Source organism: Triturus cristatus, chromosome 3_1, assembly GCF_964204655.1.
Source record: "Triturus cristatus chromosome 3_1, aTriCri1.1, whole genome shotgun sequence".
Lineage (NCBI taxonomy): Eukaryota > Metazoa > Chordata > Amphibia > Caudata > Salamandridae > Triturus > Triturus cristatus.
In genome coordinates this window covers 109,933,334-109,955,407 of record NC_140583.1, presented here as the reverse complement: position 1 = coordinate 109,955,407, position 22,074 = coordinate 109,933,334, and the positions used below count along the sequence as shown (strand labels likewise).

General features: G+C 47.4%; 1 protein-coding gene across 1 annotated transcript in view; it reads left to right on the top strand.

Moving 5' to 3' along the window:
• The window catches only part of LOC146859792 (catalase-like), a 161,914-nt gene that overhangs the window by 88,088 nt on the left and 51,752 nt on the right, over positions 1-22,074 (top strand). Inside the window, exon 9 of the mRNA XM_085643514.1 lies at positions 2,702-2,840. Within this exon, the coding sequence (XP_085499640.1) occupies positions 2,702-2,840 (139 nt within the window). The remainder of the gene's footprint in view (positions 1-2,701; positions 2,841-22,074) is intronic.

Below are 22,074 nucleotides of genomic sequence, written 5' to 3'. Positions count from 1 at the left end.
TCTGCAATTGATCTCTTTGTGACAGCATAACATAAAAATAACCATAATTTGCAGTAATACTCTGGAAAACCTGGTCGTCTGTGGAAAGTATTTTTGTTTCCCTCATCGGGAAGAGTTCTGTACGCTCTTTATCCACTTGCCTTGATACCGAGAGTGGTCCTCAGAGAGTTGCCATAAAATGCTTTAAACAGGAGAACAGTATTGTCACGGTAACTTGCAGTAACATTCCGAAATGCTTTGGCTCGTAGTGCAGGGTTAAAGGTTTGCATCCATGTTCAGCACTTTTAATGGGAGGAAAGTTTTAGGGAATGCCTCTATTTGTTTTCGAAAAGATTCAAGTATTAAAAGTTGGCCTCGTCATGGCATTTCTTCGTTCTGTTCCCTCCCTCCCTCATATTTGGAGATAAACGTGGTAATTTAAAAAGTTGTTGAGCATCCATTCATTGCATAGTCCTGAGTTAAACTATATTTCATGTAAGACAACCTTTATTCAGATTTGGATAGCTGGACCTTCCAAAGTGAAGACCCCATGCAAAATGTTGAGCAGGGTTTGGAATTCATCACACAAGTGGCAATGTTGCCCATCAGCACCGTATGCCAACACCTCTTTCAGGAAAATGTACCGCATGTTGATGCTGCAGTCTAGATACGCAATTGTTGAGCGTGCTGTTAGGCGGGAGTGTTTGACCTCTGATAGTAGTGATCCGATGTAGATTTCCTTGCACAAATTCCAGGGCCTCAGTCGTGAGGGGAAAAGGGAAGTTGTGTCATGACAAGTGCCTGCTCTAAAGATGCACAAATGATGCAACGGCATTGTTTGTCGAGTGCTGGGACGTCCTCTTGTGGTTTTCGAGAACACTAGTAGAAGTGTTGATTCGAACCGCCGGTGTAAGACTATCTGTGTGCTCATCCATTCTCAGTGGAGCGATGAGAAGGGGGACATGGTGACAATCAAGTGTCCTGCATGTATAGGCGATGGGTCTTTTCTGCATGGGGGTTCGAGACTTTTTGCATTTAGTGGGGTTTCCTGTTACTTAGGTTCGTATTTTGCACCTCAAAACCGTGTGGAGATGATGGCACCCCAGAGTACCGATCCCAGAGCATCATGCTACCCTGGTGAGAAACGAGCTCGCACTCTGTCAGGGATGCGTCTGTGAGAGCTGCTTGACTTTGGGAATAATGGGATCCGAATCTCTGGGTAGAGTTCAGTGAGGTGCCCAGGATTAAAGGATGCTTGGTGCTTTGCCCCAGAAAGTCCTTTGCACAGCCTAAAATGTATATTTTTTAAACCTGATCTTTTATTGTATGGGAGCACATGGAGTGATTTATGACAGTGTGATCTGGCTGAATATCTTCAGTTTCATCCAGAAACTGACTGCTTCATTCCCCACCTTGTGCAGTTTTTCCATTGGTTTGTTCCTTTTTTGTGTGCACATGTACACCATGTTGTAGTAGCCCAAAGATGACATAATCTGTAATATGGTGATCTACACTCCTTGCTCGTAGTAGGGTAAATGAGAGAGCGTTCAAAAAAAATGACACAAAGATTTGTCGATCGTTTGGCCGTTTGTCACTGTCTCTTGACAATAAGGCCTGGTGACACAAAGGTGTGTAGTAGGTCAGGGGAGAGGGTCCACAAAATGGGAAGTAGTTTTATCTGCAAACATATGTTATTTTAACTACATCTGTGCAGTTGTCTTTTGGGCGCCACTTAGAGACCACTATTGAATGTCAACGTGGCTTGTTTTTTAGAGCGATACCTTTACAGCGGCAAATCAGCAGCTTGAACAAATAATTATTTTTAATAATAAGACAAAAGAAAACAAACTAAAAAACTGCAACCCCCACAATGTATAACTTCTGATGGCATTGAAGTTCTAAGGTGCGTCTTCTTAAACTGTTGGATGTCTTTATGCATTTACGACTGCCCCATGACATGGGGTTGCTCCACCTATTTTAGGACTTTAAATATTCCAGAACACTCATTTCCAGAGAGCATTGGCTACTTTTATTATGGATATAAAGTATTATCAAGTCAGTTGCAGGTTTCTAATCAAGCTTAAAATCACAGCATTCAGTGGTCTTACTGATTCATGATTGTAGATTGAATCCCCATCAGCCTCTCTGTGGATAAAGATTTATGTGACTTCATCTTGGACACAGAGCAGGGAATAGCAAACAGCGAAAGGACATTAGCTGTCCTCATGTAGAAGGTTGGCTTGGTTGGCACTACGCAGTCTGTGCTCGTCTGTGCCTTATGTTGTGTATGAACCCATGGGGATAGTGATTTGTTGTAAATGAACTTCCGGGATATTCAAGGGTGTCCAAGCTGGATCCCAGAGGCAGGGACTGGTGGCAGGTTTTCAGGCTTGCCACTAACAGTGAAAATTGGTTCAATTTAGTTCAAGTGTATGCCATGTATCTAGTCTGAGTATCTTAAAAATCAGATGGATACAGACATTTGTTTGACACAACTGCATACTAAAATTGATTGTGATTGGTAAGAATTCTAAAACAATCCTTCCACAGTGCAGAATTAAAGAACTTGAAAAGATCACTTGGTTGAGAGTTAAATTTACAAGTCTGCCCTTGATTTTGCTTTATTTTAAAACTTGGAGTGTTTTGTGATGCAAACCTTTTTGTTATAGATATGAAGAGACTGACAAAATCTCATGCTGGGAATTACCTGCTTTGTTTTCAGGGTCGTCTTTTCTCATATCCAGATACCCACAGGCATCGCCTGGGTGCCAATTATCTTCACCTTCCAGTGAACCGTCCCCAAAATTGCCATGTTGCCAATTATTTGAGAGATGGACCCATGTGCATGCACGACAACCAAGGTAAGGTGACGCCACTTTTAAGTTTGGTTTACTACAGTGCCTATTTTATTCTTTAGGCCATATTGCTGTTCGGCCCTTAGTGGTTGACTACTTAGTTGAGAAATGTTGCACCATTAAGATTGGCACTCACTTGGGCTTTCTTCAGGCCTCGTATGTTCTGAAGAATATTTTGGCGCAGTGATTCACTTTACTGTTTTGAGATAGATGTGGTTACACTTTTTCTAGTGTGATTTGTCAGTGATCTTTATCACATTCAGAAAGGAAGTGCCATGCTCTATGGACCCACTGGTAGAGAGTAAAGGTACTTTACACTATCAGAAACAGAATAGACCAACCTGGCTGAAAGACATTTGGGACTTGACAGAGTACTGTGCCAACTTTCATCCTAAGACCATGTAATGAAAAAACTGATTAGTTCAGGAATATCTTGTGAGTGACGTGATGCACCGCAGTCCTTGAAATTGCTGTCACTGCACAAGATTGTTAAAATAATTGTACAACAAACATATTTCACAAAAACACATGCCACTCGTAGAATCTTTTATCCATATGCTATCCTTATGCATTGACTCCACATGCTACATAGTGCATCCCATGCCACCTGGCAGCAGTGCTTAATTTGTAAAATATGAAGTGCTAGGGCTCTGACCAGGAGGCCACTGCAGCTTGCACCACCCATCGCCCCTGCCATCCCTGCCAAAACAACTACTGACCATCTCTCACGTGTGAATGCGACAGTTCAGATTATTCCAGGTCCCCAAAGCTAAAGGAATAGCTGGAGAGGCAGGCATTACTCATTTTGTAATGTTTATTGTTTTCCTAAACACTGTTATACTGCTAATCTCTAAATTACATGAGCAGCGCCACCTTGTGGCAGACTGCCCTAAGTGTGGTCTTGACAATTAGGTGCCGGTGCCGAGCACCGGAAACCAATTAAGTGCTCAGCACTGGAAAGCTCCGGCCCAAATAAGCACTGCCTGGCAGCCATTCAGCCTTAGAAATAAAAGTGAAAGATGGATTCTATCCTCTATCTCCATGAGGCCAGACACCCAGGCTGCATGGCGCCTGTTGCAGCTGAGCCTGAAGACACACCCACCCAGGTGTTTACTGCAATCACTGTATGTTAGAAATGGGATTTCCTGTTGGCTAGGGCTAGGGCTTGCGCCTAAGCCAGGCCGAAACCACCACTCTAGTCAGGGCAAGGGGGAAACACACTGTTGATAGCTCCTGCTCACCCCCTTGGTAGCTTGGCATGAGCAGACAGGCTTATCCCCAAGGCAATGTGTAAAGTAATTGTACCAACACTCACAGTAACACAGTGAAACACCACAAATGGATGCCACACATGGTATTTATAAAAATATAAATCACTTTATTTTGATTAGGCAGAGTCAACATAAATCCCACATACAAAAATAGATTCTCTACCAATATTGGTTTGTTAATAAAAGGTTTACTGTAGCAATGTTTTTTGGAGAAAAGTTCACTTTAGCAAGGTTCTCTTTGTAAAAACGTACTGGTAAGAATAAAAACACTTGTAGGCTCAGTATGGCTGTGAGCCCTTGTTGCTAACGTGTGGATAGTTACTTCACAAAATGCAAATGAGGCGCTCCTCAACAATGCCCCTGCCGCACTCGTGACCCAGAGTGCTGTGTTTGTAACCAAGGACGCTTTCTTTCAATGTTGCATACCTTAGTAATGTGCCGCTGCACTCGTAACGCAGCGTGTTGCATTTGTAACCCAAGACGCTTTTCCTTCATGGGTGCATCTCACAATACTGGCCCCAATTGATGATTGCAAAGTAAACTTTGCGCTACGCTGTCCATTAACTGTCACAGTTCCTTATTAGCGCGAGGATTGCAAGTATGATAACCAGGACGGGCTCCGATACCGCGGCTCCTCTGTGAACCGGTTTGGGCTGTAGCGGTCTTTAACAAATTATTTGTACAATTCCCCCGCACCCGCGCACACTCCACCCGCTCCAGGTAATACAGCAGGGTGGGTTAAAGCGTCACCTTGGTCGGATTTGACTGGCGCTGCGGTTCGCACTCGAGCGGGGCTCTCCATCGGCTCGGGCTGACGTTCTGCTGGGTGGGGCACGCCGCTCATCGACTTCCCTCGACTTTGAGTCCTTTGTTGCCAGGTAACGGCCCGCGACTCTTCACTTTTCTTGCGGCTGCAGTCCCGATAGTGGGCTCAACCCCGGGCTGGGTACTCGAGGACTCGGGCCCACAGCTCTTCACACACTTTGCGGCTGCAGTCCTGATAATGGACCCGACTCCGATTCTGGTTGCACTTCTCGGCGGTTCCCAGCTGAGCACAGACACATGCCTCAGCGTCGGGGACTATCGGGGCAGAGTCAGGTTTTCACGAGGGCACAATACCGGCAGGAAGGCGCGCTGGCACACAAACACAGCGGTACTGCCAATGCAGGCAGGAAGGCGCACTGTTACACGCACACAGCGGTGCTGCTCTCCTCCCTTCGATAGCGATCTGGCTTGACCCCCACGTAGCACTTCGAGACTCACGCCAACTTCACAAAGGCCAAGGTCCCAGCAGGGCTGACTGCAGCCACACCCACATAGCGTTGGTGGGGCAATAGGCACAGCGTCCCAGTATCAGGCTGCACATGAATTCACCAGCTGTATACACACTCACATCTTCTCATAGGCGATCTTGGGAACTTTGATGTGCCTGAGTCCCCACAACTGGAGGCCAGCTCTCCTCAGGCCCTTGGAGACAGGTACACTTCAGAGAGGACAATGCACACAGCACCGCTCCTCTTCAAGCAAGGGGGACACAGCACACAGCAGAAAGTCCTTTAGTCCTCTTCCTCAGCAATAACAGCAACTGCAGGTCAGCTCCCAGACACTCAGCAATGGCAGCACTTTTCCTCAGTCTTCCTGGCTGTACTTCTTTGGAATGGATTCCTTCTTGATCACAATGTTTTTCCTAGTCTAATTTTACAGGGGTCTCAGCTCTACTTTTATATCCCAAAAGTCTTTGTTCTTCATGCGTGAGGGGTCCTGGACCCAGTCCAAACCAGTTCTGGGTGCACTCTGCCAGTGCACATCTTCATCCTTTGTGAGTGTGGGCCAGGGTCATCGGACGCACCGCAGGAGATGGAGCCAGCATTGTGTAAGGTAGACACAGCCCTATTCAGACCCAGATGCTACTCCTCCCACCACTCTACATGCAGATAGGTCTATTCAGCCTAGTGCTGACTCACCCAGCCTCCTGGAGCCACCCCAGTCCATGTCACTCACAAACCAGACAGTCAATCCTCAAACAGGCAGAGACACACAAAGGCTGAACAAGAACATAGCCACTTTCTAAAAGTGCTATTACCAAACTTAGAATTTAAAAACATCTTCACTAAAAGATGTGTTATTAAATTCTGAGTTCAGGGATTCCAGATTACATATGTCGATCTTGCCGTTATGGGAAGATATACAGGTAAATATGTTACACAGCATTCCCCATGTTATCCTATGGGCAAGATAGCCTTTCAATAGTGAAAAACGACATTGGCAGTATTTCTCTATCAGGACATGTTACCCACACTAGAACATGTCCTACTTTTCACATACACTGCACCCTGCCCAGGGCGGTACCTTGGGCATACCATGGGGGTGTCCAGTTTGTAAGGGAAGGGTCAGGCCTGGCAAGTGTATACACTGGCCAGGACAACATGGCAGTTAACAAACTGCGCACAGGAACTGCAGTAGCAGGCCTGAGACACCATATTAGGGGTACTCATGTGGGTGGCACCATCAGTGCTGCAGGCCCACTAGTAGCATTTGAATCACCAGCCCTGGCACACTCAGTGCACTTTACTAGGGAACTACTAGGAAAACAAATATGCCAATCATGGATAACCAATTACAATAACAATTTACACAGAGAGCATATGCACTTTAGCACTGATCAGCAGTGGTAAAGTGCCCAGAGTCCTAAAGCCAACCACGGGTCAGGAAAAAATAGGAGGAAGAAGCAAAAGGTTTGGGGATAACCCTGCAAAACGGGCCATTTCCAACACTGTATCAGCACAGGTGCTGCGTTACCTGTTAAAAGTGGTCATCCTGCAATTGGTCACTGAGGAAGATCAAAGAGAGTGGGAAGAGCAGGACTATGCGCCTAAAGACCATAGACTATGGGGTTGGCTGCATAGCATTGATGGAGTCAATGTTAAGGCAAGTCCTGTAAGGGGGCTGAGTAACATCTCCGATGAAGGTACTCTGGTTATTTTTTCTTTCTTCCACACACACCATTAATACACCAACCGTCGTAACCCCACTGTGACAACCGCACTCCTCAGGAAAGTACAGAACCAAAGAAGCTGGGGGTCACTCCACCCTGGCTGGATAGAAGAGCTGCCCTGCCCACGCCATTTCAGGACAGGCTGGAAGATGCCCGCAGCCATCTGATGTAGGCAGGCAATGAGCGCAACATGCCCAGTGTACACATGAGCCATTCCAACCCCTAACCACAGTTCTGTGTCAGGCGGGCGCAACTATTTTTCTCAAATTCTCAATCATCCTCTATTTACTCATTTATTTGTATGCAGTAGTCTCACATGTGGAATGACTGCATGTGTTACTATTGCTTGTGACTATTCTTCATATAGAAGAAGCAGTAATACTGTATGTAGACAACACCATATCCTCTGATATAGAGCAGATACAAAATCTGGCTCTGAAGACCAACGCTATACATCCTGCAGGTCAGGTGAAAGTAATGCAGTACTGTTGGCCAAGGACTGGCTTGCTTTGACACTACAGATTGCAAGAAATAAGATAAAAGCAGACGTTGAACTCTCCCTGTGAGAAGTTGGCCTGGCATATGCTGCCCACTAGTTATTGGGGACACCTTGCACCAGTCCTATTCGACTCTTAAGGTGATAGGTTAAAAGACAACCTTTAAAGAAAGCTATCCTAGTGGTAGCTGTGGAGAGCAGCCTTCAGGCTAAGTCTTGAAGGAGTGTTAAGCTTATCGTTTTACCATGGATAACCTCTTGAATGACCAAATGAAAGAGTAGTCCTCACAGGTATATATTCAAAATATATGTATTTATTCTAAGAACAAATCCCACTAGTCTCTGGTGAGGCTGGAGGTAAAGATACAATTTAATAAAGCATTTATAACAACAATAAATAGCACTGGAATCACAGGGCCCCGGGGGGGACCAAACCATATATTAAAAAAGTGGTATAAGAACCACGACAGTTCTGCAGACAGTGCCTAGGGCACTTAGAATCGCTGGCCCCTTACGAAACCACCCAAGGTAGTGCGAAAGGGGACCCACGGGAAGCGTGTGCAGTGTTTAAACTACAGTCGGGATCCCTATTAAACCCAATGGGAAATGTCGCGGTTGGAAATTGCAAGAATCTGGACACTTCTAGCAGGAGTTCAAGTTCAGGAGTTTAGAGTTAAGCTCTTGGAGGGCCCACACCCACGACAGTACCGAGGTACCATTGTTACCTGCCCAGGGAAGCCGGGTGCATAGGTCGTTTTCGGTGTTGGGTCGATGTCTCGTTTTCAATGGAAAAACGTGAAGTACTGCTGCAGGCGTGAAGCGTCGTCGATGTTGTGCAGATTGAAGATGTAGATCTTGAAGGTAAGGGCCTGAAAGCAGAGGGGACAGTCTGGGTCACTAGCCAGTGACCAGGGGCCTTTGGAGAAAGACCCCTTCAATGTTGGGTGTTTTCAGGTGGAAGACGGGTAGCTTGGATCAGCAGCCACGGGGTCCAGGAGGCTTCAAGGAAGGCCAGCTTCTGAAGGTCGACTGTCCCACGGAGGATAAAGGCCGATGCAGTGTTAGTGTCTGGATTGGATCCACTAAGCCTTGGCAACCGCAACCCACACAAGAATCAAGAAACAGCTACGGTGCAGACCCACGAGGTCTGAGCGAGGTCTCCAGCAAGGAGACTGTAGAGCAGGCCTAGAGCAACCAGCGGAGCCCTTTAAAGTAAGGATTGACCTCGGCTAGGGCCCACCAGTCGAGAGTCAAGGGACCGCGGGAGGCAGCAATTTGGAGTGCGTAAAGATGTGCCCATGGGTCCCCGGAGAGGGCTGGGGCGTCGTCCTTTGGCACAGGTGATGCTGAGAGGTTGGCTCAATGATGGGCCAAAGCACAACTTCCCCACTGGTCTGGTTCATGTGCTGTGCAAGAGGTGGCCGGTGTCCTGGGGTATTCGGTATCTCGGTACCCACGGGGTCCACGGTGCTAAACTTTGCTGTGCACACTCACTGGCCTCTGGGATGCTTGGGAACCCACCTCAGGGTAGGCAGAAGTCTTCGTTGTCCGTAGGAGCAGTGGAGTTCCAACCGGGTCACTTGCAGTGTTTCAGGTGCCTGCCAAGCAGGGGGGTAACTCCTTTATCCCAAGGGAGATTTCTTCATTCAGCTGAGTGGCAGCTCGTCGAAGTTTCAAATCTTTGAAGCAAAGTTCTCGTCTAAGATGAATCTGAGGCTCTGGGGACCCTGCACCCACCTTTATCCAGGGATTAGGGGAGTGTCTGAATCGGAGCCCACCAATGGGAGTTCAGGCAGGAAAGGGTGGCTACACCCTCTCCCCTTTGTGTGTTTCCCACCGGGGCAGGGGACAGGATGCCCCTGAACCGGTCTGAGCCGGTGTATGCAGAAGTAGGCACTGGAGAAGCCTACGTGCAAGTTTGAAAGACATCCTAAGGTGCACCCACCCAGTTCCAATCCACATAGTCTGTCTGGGGAGGTGAGGACACCTCCCTGCAACAAGATCCCTATTGTCCAGCTGCCGTGGCTGGAGTTCTGCCCAGCAACAGGCAGCCAGAAACATGTGGGTGGCGGGTAGTATCCATTTTGTACTACGTGTGCTCTTTTAAATTGGTGTCTAAAATCTGCCGCTTTTACCATATCACCCCTCTTGCAGGGGGGAATCATGCCCTCACTCCCATGGCTGGATTGGGGTTATGATTCCACGATGTTTGACACCAAACATGACATGGTTCTGTGCAGCCACTCTCGTTATCACACTATCGCGATTACTCATAATGCGGTTAAGAGTATATGGTATGGCTGCACTACAAACAAACTCGCAATAGTTTTAACGAAGGTTGCAGAGGGGCCCTAAGGGGTGCAAGCACCACCTTACCCAGACTACAGTAGTGGTCTGGTGGTGTCAGTTTGTATGGCTGTCCCAGGGGTGGCACAATAAGTGCTCCAGCCCCTGGTAGGCCTCTGAGGGACCCATGCCCTGGGTACCTAGGTTACCATCTACAAGGGCTCACAGGGTGTCCTCAGTATCCAATTGGTATGTACCTAAAGTACTAACATCATTTTAGAGAGGAAGCAGATAGGCTGGGGTCCTGGATAGCAGGGCCACAGCCTGGCTAGAGTAAAAAAACAGTCAAAACATCAGCAAAAAGTTGTGGCAACTATGCAGTCGATGCCACTCTCCTACATAACCCCCCCCCCCCCAAACGCAGGGACATTAAACTAACCTTGACCAGTTGAGTCTTCATGTTCTAAGTGGAAATATCTGGAGAGGCCATCTGCATTGGCATGGTTGCTCCCAGGTCTATGTTCCACTGTATAGTCCATCCCCTGTAGGGAAATGGACCACCTGAGTAGTTTGGGGTTTTCACTCTTCATCTGTTTTAGCTATAGGAGGGGCTTATGATCGGTTTGAACAATGAAGTGAGTGCCAAACAAGTATGGCCTCAGCTTCTTCAAGGCCCAGATCACAGCAAAGGCCTCCCTCTCTATAGCTGACCAACGTTTCTCTCTGGGGGTCAACCTTCTGCTAATAAAAGCTACTGGTTGATCCTGGCCCTCTTCATTCAGTTGTGATAATACAGCACCTACCCCCACCTCAGATGCATCAGTTTGAACTATGAATTCTTTGGAGTAGTTGGGGCTTTGAAGCACTGGAGCAGAGCACATGGCCTGTTTTAGGTCATCAAAAGCTTTCTGACAGCTGACAGTCCACTGAACCTTTTTGGGCATCCTCTTAGAGGTTGTCATTTAAGGGGGTCACAATGGATCCATATCCCTTTACAAATCTTCTGTAGTATCCAGTCAGGCCTAAGAAAGCTCGGACCTGAGTCTGGGTGGTTGGAGCAACCCAGTCCATGATGGTCTTGATTTTGCTCTGTAGTGGTTGAACCTGGCCTCCACCTACAAGGTGGCCCAGGTACACAACCTGACTCTGCCCTATCTGGCATTTGGTAACCTTGATAGTGAGTCCTGCCCTTTGCAGGGCTTCCAAAACTTTCCTTAGGTGGATCAGGTGATCCTCCCAGGTGGAGCTGAAGACAGCAATATCATCTAGATATGCTGCACTAAAGTCATCCAGGCATGTGAGGACTTGGTTCACCAACCTTTGAAACGTGGCAGGTGCATTTTTCAAACCAAAGGGCATTACGATAAATTGATAGTGCCCACCAGGGGTTGAAAATGCTGTTTTGGCTTTTGTAGATCCAGCTAACCTTATCTGCCAGTAGCCAGCTGTCAGATCAAATGTGCTCAGATGTTTGGCTGAGGCCAATTTATCTATGAGCTCATCTGCTCTGGGAATGGGATGTGCATCAGTCCTAGTGACTGCATTGAGTCCTCTGTAGTCCACACAGAACCTCATATCTTTCTTGCAACCCTGGGTGTCAGGCTTGGGTACCAGGACTACTGGGCTAGCCCAAGGGCTATCTGAGGGCTCAATAACTCCCAATTCCAACATCTTTTGGACGTCTGTCCTTATGCAGTCCCTGACATGGTCAGGTTGCCTGTAGATCTTATTCTTCACAGGCAGACTGTCCCTAGTGTCCACTTCATGAGTGCACCAGGTGGTCTGACTTGGAGTCAGTGAAAACATATGTCTGAATGACTGGAGAACTTGTCTGCAGTCAGACTGTTGCTGGGCAGTGAGGCTGCCTGCCAAGGCTACACCATCTACTGACCCATCATCAGGGTTGTGAGAGCAGGTCTGGGAGAGGGTCACTCTCCTCCTCCTGTCCCTCATCAGTTGCCATGAGCAAGCCCATGTCAGCCCTGTCCACATATGGTTTCAGTCTGTGTATGTGAAGTACCCTGTGGGGACTTCTGAGGGTGCGAAGGTCCACCAAGTAGGTGACCTCTCCCTTCTGTTCCAATATGGTATGGGGTCCACTCCATTTGTCTTGGAGGGCTGCTGGGGCCACTGGCTCCACCAACCATACCTTCTGTCCTGGCTGGTACACCTCCAGTACAGCCTTTTGGTCATGCCAGGCTTTTTGTAATTCCTGACTTGCCTCAAGGTTTTTTGTTGCCTTTTTCATGTGCTCGGCCATCTGGGAGCGGAGACCAAGTACATAGTCCACAATATCCTGTTTAGGGGGTTTGAGAGGTAACTCCCATCCCTCCTTCACTAGACAGAGTGGCCCTCTGACAGGGTGGCCAGACAAAAGTTCAAAAGGGCTGTAACCAACTCCCTTCTGTGGCACCTCCCTGTATGCAAAGAGAAGGCAGGGCAGAAGAACATCCCATTTTCGCCTGAGCTTTTCTGGGAGTCCTTTGATCATACCCTTGAGGGTCTTGTTAAATATTTCAACAAGCCCATTGCATTGAGGATAAGGGGTGGTGAACCTGTAGTTAACACCACACTCTTTCCACATTGTCTTGAGGTAACTACCCATAAAGTTTGTACCTCTGTCAGACAATACCTCCTTAGGGAACCCTACCCTGGAAAAGATTCCCAGGAGGGCTCTTGCCACCAAAGGTGCTGTGATGGTTCTAAGGGGAATAGCTTCTGGGTACCTGGTGGCATGATCCACTACCACCAGTATAAACCTGTGCCCAGATGCTGTTGGTGGGTCAAGGGGACCAACGATGTCAATCCCAACCCGTTCAAAGGGAACCCCCACCACAGGTAGTGGTATCAGAGGGGCCTTTGTGGACTTACCTGCCTTGCCACTGGCTTGGCAGGTAATACAAGAGCTACAACAACTCTTGCAGTCCTCTCTCATTTGAGGGCAATGAAAGTGAGGGACAATTCTGTCCCAAGTCTTATTTTGGCCTAGGTGTCCTGCTAAGGGAATATCATGGGCTAGTGTGAGCAGGAAACCCCTAAACTTCTGAGGTATGACCAACCTCCTGGCTGCACCGGGCTTGGGGTCTCCACCCTCACAGTAAAGGAGCCCATCATCCCAATATACCTTATGGGTTCCACCAGCATTCCCAGCAGCCTCAGCTGCAGCCTGCTGTCTGAGGGGTTCAAGAGTGGGGCAGCTTTGCTGCTCCAGGCTCAAGTCTGCCCTAGAAGGTCCCCCTGTCCCCAAGAACTCAACCTGATCAGGCTCAAGTTCCTCTGAGACAGTTCCTTCTTTAGGGGTCAGATCCTCTTCTGCTACAAGAGTCTCTTCAGACTGATCCTGGGGGGAAGATACCGCCTTACCCCTCCTACTACTCCTCTTGGGAGGTCCTTGGTCCATTTTTCCAGGATCCAAGGCCTGTTCAGTTTCTGTCAGCTTAGCTTTTGACCTTGTCAGGGCAAATACTTCTGCAGGGATACCCAGCATTGCTGCATGAGTAGTTAGCTCCACCTCAGCCCATGCTGAAGTCTCCAAATCATTTCCTAGCAAACATTATACTGGTAGGTCTGCACTCACCACAAGCTTCTTTAGGCCAGTTACCCCTCCCCAAGAGAAGTTCACAACTGCCAGAGCATGGTTAGTACTGACATTGCTCGCATTGGTCACTTGGTAAGTTTCCCCAAGTATGATTAGGCTAGGGTCCACAAGGTCCTTAGTCACCATGGTGACACTAGCCCCTGTGTCCCTGTATGCTAGAGACTCCCTTCCATTTATCCTAGGCTGTTGTTTGTATTTGCCCAGACCACTGGGACTCACAAATAGGGACAGGTCCCCATCACAAACTAGCACAGCCTGAGTAGCTGTTCTGACTAGGCCAGAGTCCTCTCCAGATCCCTGGGTCAATCCTACTATACCCTTATTCTGTGTACCACCACATATAGCTGAATTAGGGGGAACAGATGACTTGGGGGCAGGTGGAGTGGTAGTTGTGGAGTCTTTGGCCTTGTTACAGTCTGAAGTCCAATCGGTTTTCTGCTTACAGTTTTTACACCATGGCTTCCTTGGCTGTTTAGCTTTGTTAGATTGGGAATTCTCAGATGCTGCTTTTTGGGGGCCTGTTGAAGACTGCTGGTCTTTTCCCTTTTCCCCACCCTTCTCAGAGTTTTTGGCATCTTCCTTTTTATTTGCACCCCCCAAGGGCTGGAGTTTTTGGCTTGATCCTGGTTCTGACCCATTTGTCTGCCTTCTTTCCCAATTCTTGGGGAGAGGTCAGATCTGAGTCCACCAGGTGCTGATGCAATAGCTGATTCTGACAGTTATTAAGGATCTGCTCCCTCATGATGAGATTGTATAATCCTTGGTAATCATTTACTTTACTGCCATTTAACCAACCCTCCAGAGCCTTGATTCTACCCAATCTTGATTCTGTGCTTTCTGGGTATCTCTGAACTTTAACCTGTATTGATCAGTGGTTAGACCAAACCCATCTATTAAAGCACTCCGCAAGATATAATAATCATCAGCATCCTCTTCTCTAACAGAGAGGAGCTTGTCTCTTCCTTTGTCAGCAAAGGAGATCCACAAGATTGCTGCCCACTGCTCTACTGGGACCCTCTGAACCTTACAGGCCCTTTCAAGTGCAGTGATCCACTTATGGATGTCATCCCCTGTCTGATAAGGGGGCACAATCTTATGCAGGTTCCTATTGTCAGGAGCTCTCTCTCTAACTCTAGGGGTATTATTACTGCCACCAGAGGTCTCTAGACCCCACTTCTTTGAAGCTTTCTGAAGCTCCAGGGACTCCCTGTCTAATGCTAGCTGTTCTCTCCTGAGTTGAAGCTTGGCTTGCTCAAACCGGATCAGTCTGCATTTCCTCTCTTCAGAGGACTCTCTTCTCTGAGAAGAGGCAGAGGTCCTGTTGGATCTCCCAGAATGGGCAGACCCCCTTGAGGGTGATCTGTTCTTTCTGCCTGGATCCACCACTCTCCCATTGGGGATGGAGGGGGTACCCCTTGGGCCCCCACCTCCATGTTCTGAGTGGTCTGGTTCTTCCAGGTCGAGTTCATTGTCCTCTTCCTGGTCCTCATCAGAGTCCACTACCTGGGTGTCCTCTTCTGTGGGATGCCCACCCAACCTGTCTACCCCATCAGACACTAGAGTCTGCTTGAAGTCTGCAATGAGCAGAATTTCTCTGAGACGTTGTGTGTTGGCACCTTTGGTTGTCTTCAAATGTCTAGCAGTGCACATCTCCCTAAGCTCAGCAAAAGTGAGATTGTCATACCTCTCGACTGGGACCTTTTGGGGTCCTTCCAGGACCTTATGGGCTCCTGATCCTGAAGACATTTCTAGTGTAGTGGATTGTTGTATCTATCTACACTAGGTGTGGCCTACTGAACCCTTTCTTGAGTTGTAGTCAAGGTGTGCTAAGCCCTCTACACACAACTCCTAAGTTCAGTAGAACTTATTGTATTCTATGCTGAATTTATATGTACCTTTAGTACCAAAGTGGCTTTCACTTTAGAAATTCAATTTGTTATCTGGTAAATCAATGGCAAGCTTGAATCCAACTGCTGCACACCAATGTGAGAAGTTGGCCTGGCATATGCTGTCCACTAGTTATAGGGGACACCTTGCACCAGTCCAATTCGACTCTTAAGGTGATAGGTTAAAAGACAACCTTTAAAGAAAGCTATCCTAGAGGTAGCTGTGGAGAGCAGCCTTCAGGCTAAGTCTTGAAGGAGTGTTAAGCTTATCGTTTTACCATGGATAACCTCTTGAATGACCAAAAGAAAGAGTAGTCCACACAGGTATATATTCAAAATATATGTATTTATTCTAAGAACAAATCCCACTAGGCTGGAGGCTGGAGGTAAAGATACAATTCAAAAAAGCATTTATAACAACCATAAATAGCACTGGAATCATAGAGCCCCAGGGGGGGACCGAACCATATATTAAAAAGTGGTATAAGAACCATGACAGTTCTGCAGACCGTGCCTAGGGCACTTAGGATCGCTGGCCCCTTACGAAACCACGCAAGGTAGTGAGAAAGGGGAAGCGTGTGCAGTGTTTAAACTACAGTCGGGATCCCTATTAAACCCTATGGGAAATGTTGCGGTTGGAAATTGCAAGAATCTGGACACTTCTAGCAGGAGTTCAAGTTCAGGAGTTTATAGTTAAGCTCTTGGAGGGCCCACACCCACGTTACCTGCCCCAGGGAAGCCGGGTGCATAGGTAGTTTTCGTGTCGGGTCGATGTCTCGTTTTCAATGGAAAAACGTGAAGAACTGCTGCTGGCGTGAAGCGTTGTCGATGTCGTGCAGATTGAAGATGTAGATCTTGAAGGTAAGGATCTGAAAGCAGTGGGTACAGAGTTTGGGTCACTAGCCTGTGACCAGAGGCCTTTGGAGAAGGAGCCCTTCAATGTCGGGTGTTTTCAGGTGGAAGACAGGTGGTTTGGATCAGCAGCCACGGGGTCCAGGAGGTTTCAAGGAAGGCCAGCTTCTGGAGGGCGACTGTTCCACAAAGGATGAAGGCCCCTGCGGTGTTAGTGTCCGGATTGGATCCACTAAGCCTTGGCAACCGCAACCCACGCAAGAATCAAGAAACGGCTACGGTGCAGACCCACGAGGTCTGAGCGAGGTCTCCAGCGAGGAGACTGTAGAGCAGACCTGGAGCAACCAGGGGAGCCCTTTAAAGTAAGGATTGACCTCCGCTAGGGCCCACCAGTCGAGAGACAAGGGACCGCGGGAGGCAGCAATTTGGAGTGCATCAAGATGTGCCCATGGGTCACCAGAGCAGGCTGGGGCGTTGTCCTTTGGCACAGGTGATGCTGAGAGGTTGGCTCAATGATGGGCCAAAGCACAACTTCCCCACTGGTCGGGTTCGTGTGCAGTGCAAGAGGTGGCCGGTGTCCTGGGTTATTGGGTATCTCTGCACCCACGGGGTCCACGGTGCTAAGCTTTGCTATGCACACTCACTGGCCTCTGGGATGCTTGGGAAACCACCTCAGGGTAGGCAAAAGTCTTTGTCCGTAGGAGCAGCGGAGTTCCAACCGGGTCACTTGCAGTGTTTCAGGGGCCTGCCAAGCAGGGGGGTAACTCCTTTACCCCAAGGGAGATTTCTTCATTCAGCTGAGCGCCAGCTCGTTGAAGTTTCAAGTCTTTGAAGCAAAGTTCTCGTCCAAGATGAATCTGAGGCTCTGGGGACCCTGCACCCACCTTTATCCAGGGATTAGGGGAGTGTCTGAATCAGAGCCAACCAATGGGAGTTCAGGCGGGAAAGGGTAGCTACACCCTCTCCCCTTTGTGTGTTTCCCGCCGGGGCAGGGGACAGGATGCCCCTGAACCGGTCTGATCCGGTGTATGCAGAAGTAGGCACTGGAGAAGCCTATGTGCAAGTTTGAAAGACATCCTAAGGTGCACCCACCCAGTTCCAATCCACATAGTCTGTCTGGGGAGGTGGTGACACCTCCCTGCAACAAGATCCCTATTGTCCAGCTGCCGTGGCTGGAGTTCTGCCCAGTAACAGGCTGCCAGAATCGTGTGGGTGGCGGGTAGCATCCATTTTGTACTACGTGTGCTCTTTTAAATTGGTGTCTAAAATCTGCAGCTTTTACCATATCACCCCTCTAGCAGGGGGGAATCATGCCCTCACTCCCATGGCTGGATTGGGGGTATGATTCCACGATGTTTGACACCAAACATGACATGGTTCTGTGCAGCCACTCTCAAGTTATCACGCTATCGCGATTACTCATAATGCGGTTAAGAGTATATGGTATGGCTGCACTACAAACAACCTCGCAATAGTTTTAACGAAGGTTGCAGAGGGGCCCTACTCAGGTAGGGATTCACCCACACATATCTCAGCACCCTGCCTTGTAGGATTAGCAAGGCCTGACTTAGGGGTGACCTATGAGGATATATGTGTTGTACATAGGTGCGATACAGGATCCCTATATCCCTGTAAGGAGTGCAATCACCACCTTACCCAGACTACAGTAGTGGTCTGGTGGTGTCAGTTTTTATGGCTGTCCCAGGGGTGGCACAATAAGTGCTGCAGCCCCTGGTAGGCCTCTGAGGGACCCATGCCCTGGGTACCTAGGTTACCATCTACAAGGGCTCATAGGGTGTCCTCAGTATCCAATTGGTATGTACCTAAAGTACTCACATCAGTTTAGAGAGGAAGCAGATAGGCTGGGGTCATGGATAGCAGGGCCACAGCCTGGCTAGAGTAAAAAAACAGTCAAAACATCAGCAAAAAGTTGGTGGCAACTATGCAGTCGATGCCACTCTCCTACACTCCCCTTCTCCATTGTATTTTATAAAGAATAGGAGTAAAAATATATAGTCAAGGTATTTGGCTCAGGCCTGGTCAAACTCTGAACCAGCACTCATAACCAGCAGATTGGACTACGGGAACGCCCTATATGCCGTAATCAACAAATCTCTACTCCTCAAACTCCAGACCATACAGAACACCGCAGCCAGACTTGTCCTCGGCATCCCATGACAACACCACATCGCCCAGCACCTAGGGGACATCCAATGGCTCCCCGTCAAAAAGAGAGTGACCTTCAAGCTGCTCACTCACACCTACAGATCCCTCCACGACTGCGGACCCCAATACCTTAATGAAAGAATCTCCTTTTACACACCCAAGAGACACCTTGGCTCTGCCGAACTTGCCCTGGCTAAAATCGCACAAATCCGCAGTGCCAGAAAGGGAGGAAGAGCCTTCTACATCGTGGTCAAGACCTGGAATGCACTCCACCTCAGTATCAGATGAACTCCCACACTGTAAGCATTGAGGAAGAGCTTCAAGACCTGGGTCTTCGGATGAGACAGAGCTGCTTGAATCCCCTCTTCCCCCCAGCTCCTTGAGACTCTCACGGGTGAGAAGTGCCCTTTACAAATCCCTGATTGATTGACTGATTGAAAAACACTGTACAGGCTCCTGTATACAAGCAACTGAGGTTTTCCGAGGAACTAAACCGTAGTGATGGAAGTATTGTGGAAATAGTTCAACAGGACAGAGAGCCACTGGTCTAAAAGTGCCTGGATTTCAAAGAAGGGTTTGATCAGCGCTGTGTTCACTTTCTGATAGTGAAAAAAATAGATGTAGCTTCAAATATCATTTTCAGAGATTTGATTGAGAAGTAGTAAACATCCCATGTGATCCAGTTTTGCCACCTAACTGGTACCAGAGACATTAGAACACCACAAGTCATGCAGCACCTCAGAAGTGTTCTTTGAGACATCTGACTACTATGAAAGCATGAACACTCCTTCAGACTTGAGTTTGCTTGTTTACAACAATGGCAAAGTAGAGTACCTGAAACAAACATGGAGATCTCTCCATGTACAGTTGACCTTCATCGACCTTGTTGCCTGGCCAGTATTGCCTCTTTACTTGTGGCCATCCTAGGCGAAAAAGGCAGTTTCCTGAGAACAAATGCATGATATTTTTTTTAGTTAAAGGAGGGGATGACATAATTTTGCTATGCAGGTTGAGGGGCAGGCAACGGTTTACGGGTGCCTTTCAGTGGTTAGCAGGGGGGCAGCTTTTCTTGAACTGTGCAGTTGCTGATGATAGTCAGCTCCAGTAGAGCTCAGAGCACTAGCAATAGTATAAAAAGGCGTCATGCCAAACATCCCCCATGTGCAAAGACAAAATCCAAGGAGATGGGGGGCGTTGAACCAGGACCTGTCAACATATGGGGCCGCGTGCGAGCTTTCATGCTTAAACAGATCTGTGTAGTACTAACATAGCTCATGGTGATGAAGAATACAGCAAAGACTGGGTGTAGGCCCCTTGCCCCACATACCAGTTTGTTTCTTTATCCATCCTGCCCAAGGCTGTCAGAACGAGAAGGGGCTGAAGGAAGGAACGCTGTGCAATATGCCTTCCCACACTTCATTCATAGATTGTTACAAATAATCTATCAAGCCTAGAATTGCCAGTGTTCCCATTTTATAACCACCCAAAGTGACTTGAGTGTACCTTCCAAATCTGCCCACTCAAAGTCTTGTCTTTATTTGCAGTTTAAAGTTTAACATAGTTTGACATTAAGAACAGTCTGGCCAAATGAAGTTCACCCATTACTGTGTGCAGTCAGCAGATTTCTTAGGCGGTCGTGGGAAAAGGCAAACCACTTATTTGAAAGCTGTTAACATCATCAATAAATAAAACTGTTAGTGCAATTGTATATTCCAAAAATATATATTAGGGATAATTATTCCAAGCTTTAAATGCTCCTCTCTTGATATAACTGAGAAATTAAATGTTGGCATGGCATCTGTCTTCATGGCCATTGTACAACTGCCTCCATTCCCAGCTCTGCTCTCATCCTTTCACGATTCTGTGCATGGGCTCTCTGCTACTCTGCTCCATCTAAAGGGTTATGTGTACAGAAGAGTCAAAGCCACGAGCCAGATTTAAATCCAAAAGGCAGCATCCAGGTCTTTCCACATATAGAGATAAGGGAAAAAGGAAGCATGCATTTACCAAACTATATAGCGCCAAATCTGAAAGGCCTTTATGAGTACCTGACATGTGCAACATGAGTACTACTTTACGTACTTAGACATACCTTGGTGATTTGGCCCAAAACATCCGCCTTCCTATAAGAAAAGGAGCGCAAAAATGGCTCAATCTTTTCTATTTGTACTAATTTTATCTCAATATTCCTAGAATATTCTTATTTTATTCCCATTAAGGCCAATTCACTAAGGAATTTAAGAGTACGGAAAAGAGTACTACAGGAGAATTACTTTGCATACTCTAAAGTACCTTTGCACCTAAGCCCAAAAGTGTTCAAGTCTTGGTCCTATTCATTGAGGCAGTGTCAAGAGGCAAGAAGGTCCTGCTCCTGTGTGTTACTAAGGCACACTAAGACCTTGCACTTAATACTGCCAGTTTTTTGCAAGGCTGTGAAAGAACAAATATAAGATCCAGGAAGTCCAATTACAGGAGTGGAAGATAAATCGTAGTGCATGGATCTCGTAGTCTTGCCAAAGGCCTAAGATAGAGACTGACAAGGCATGTGAGGAAATCGCTCCTCAAAAGCTGTGCATTCAAGTGTCAACAATTTGGAGTCCAGAATAGAGATGCTAGATCACCTCAGGAGTATCTAGTTTAGAGGTCTGAGGGTTCCACCAAGAGTATCCGCTGAGTCGCTAAGATCTGAATTGGAAGAGGTGAGGGCGATTTACCTTCAGGTATAGGACTTGTCTGAGCATCAGTTGCAAAAGTATGTAGGGTTTGGAAACCTCTGTTGCTGCGAAAACGTTTGTGCAAATCTCATTTTAGTTTTCTTATTTCAAACACAAAGCTGGAAAATGAGTCGCACTTTAGCAAAGTGTTTTCTGTATGTGTGTAATGCATGATTGTTGCTTTTGGGTCATTTGTGTCACCATGGGCATTGGTAGACTGGTCTTTGTACAGATCTCAGCATGGAGGACCAGCAGGAGGTTGGTAGAGTTTTGGTTGGAGTTTTACTGGGAGATTGTTTTGATCTCCTAAATGTATGTTTTGAATTAACAGTTTGTTTTGTGTGCAGGAATGGTGTACAGCTCTGTATGTAAGCTGGTTGCAATACAAGTGATCTTAGTCTGTTGCTATAATGACATTCTGGGACTACGATGTGTTATATTGTGTGCAGGCAATGAGTTGTTAGAAAGACCATTGATGGAGGTGGTTGGATGGTGAGATATGTGTTGAGAGGTTTTGTAATGTGATGTTTGTGAGAGTGCTATTGAGGGTGCGGACTAGTGTGATGTCCATTGGACCGCACAGTAAATATTTTATATTTCCTCTTCGTTGAGTGTTGTATTTCATTTGTGAGTTTTTGCCTGGTTGTTGGATGGCTTTGTTGTGGTAGAGGTGGTTTACTGTTTCTTAGCTTGCTGCATGTCTGAGCTGTGTGAGGATGCTTCATCTCTTGCTGTGGATTGTAGGGAATGGATCTGCTGTGAGTGTTCCATCCCAGTGAATGATTTGTAGTGACTGTGGAGATGGCTGAGCTGGTAAGACATGGAGCTCCTAGTGAGGTGGGTATCTGACTCAACGATACCTGTAATGTATGCTGCAGAATACAGTAGTCTGCTTTCCATACCCCTGAGCATGGACATTCTTCAAAGCAGTGGTTTAGTCACTGGATCAGGGTTGCAATGCTGTGCTCTAGCCTTT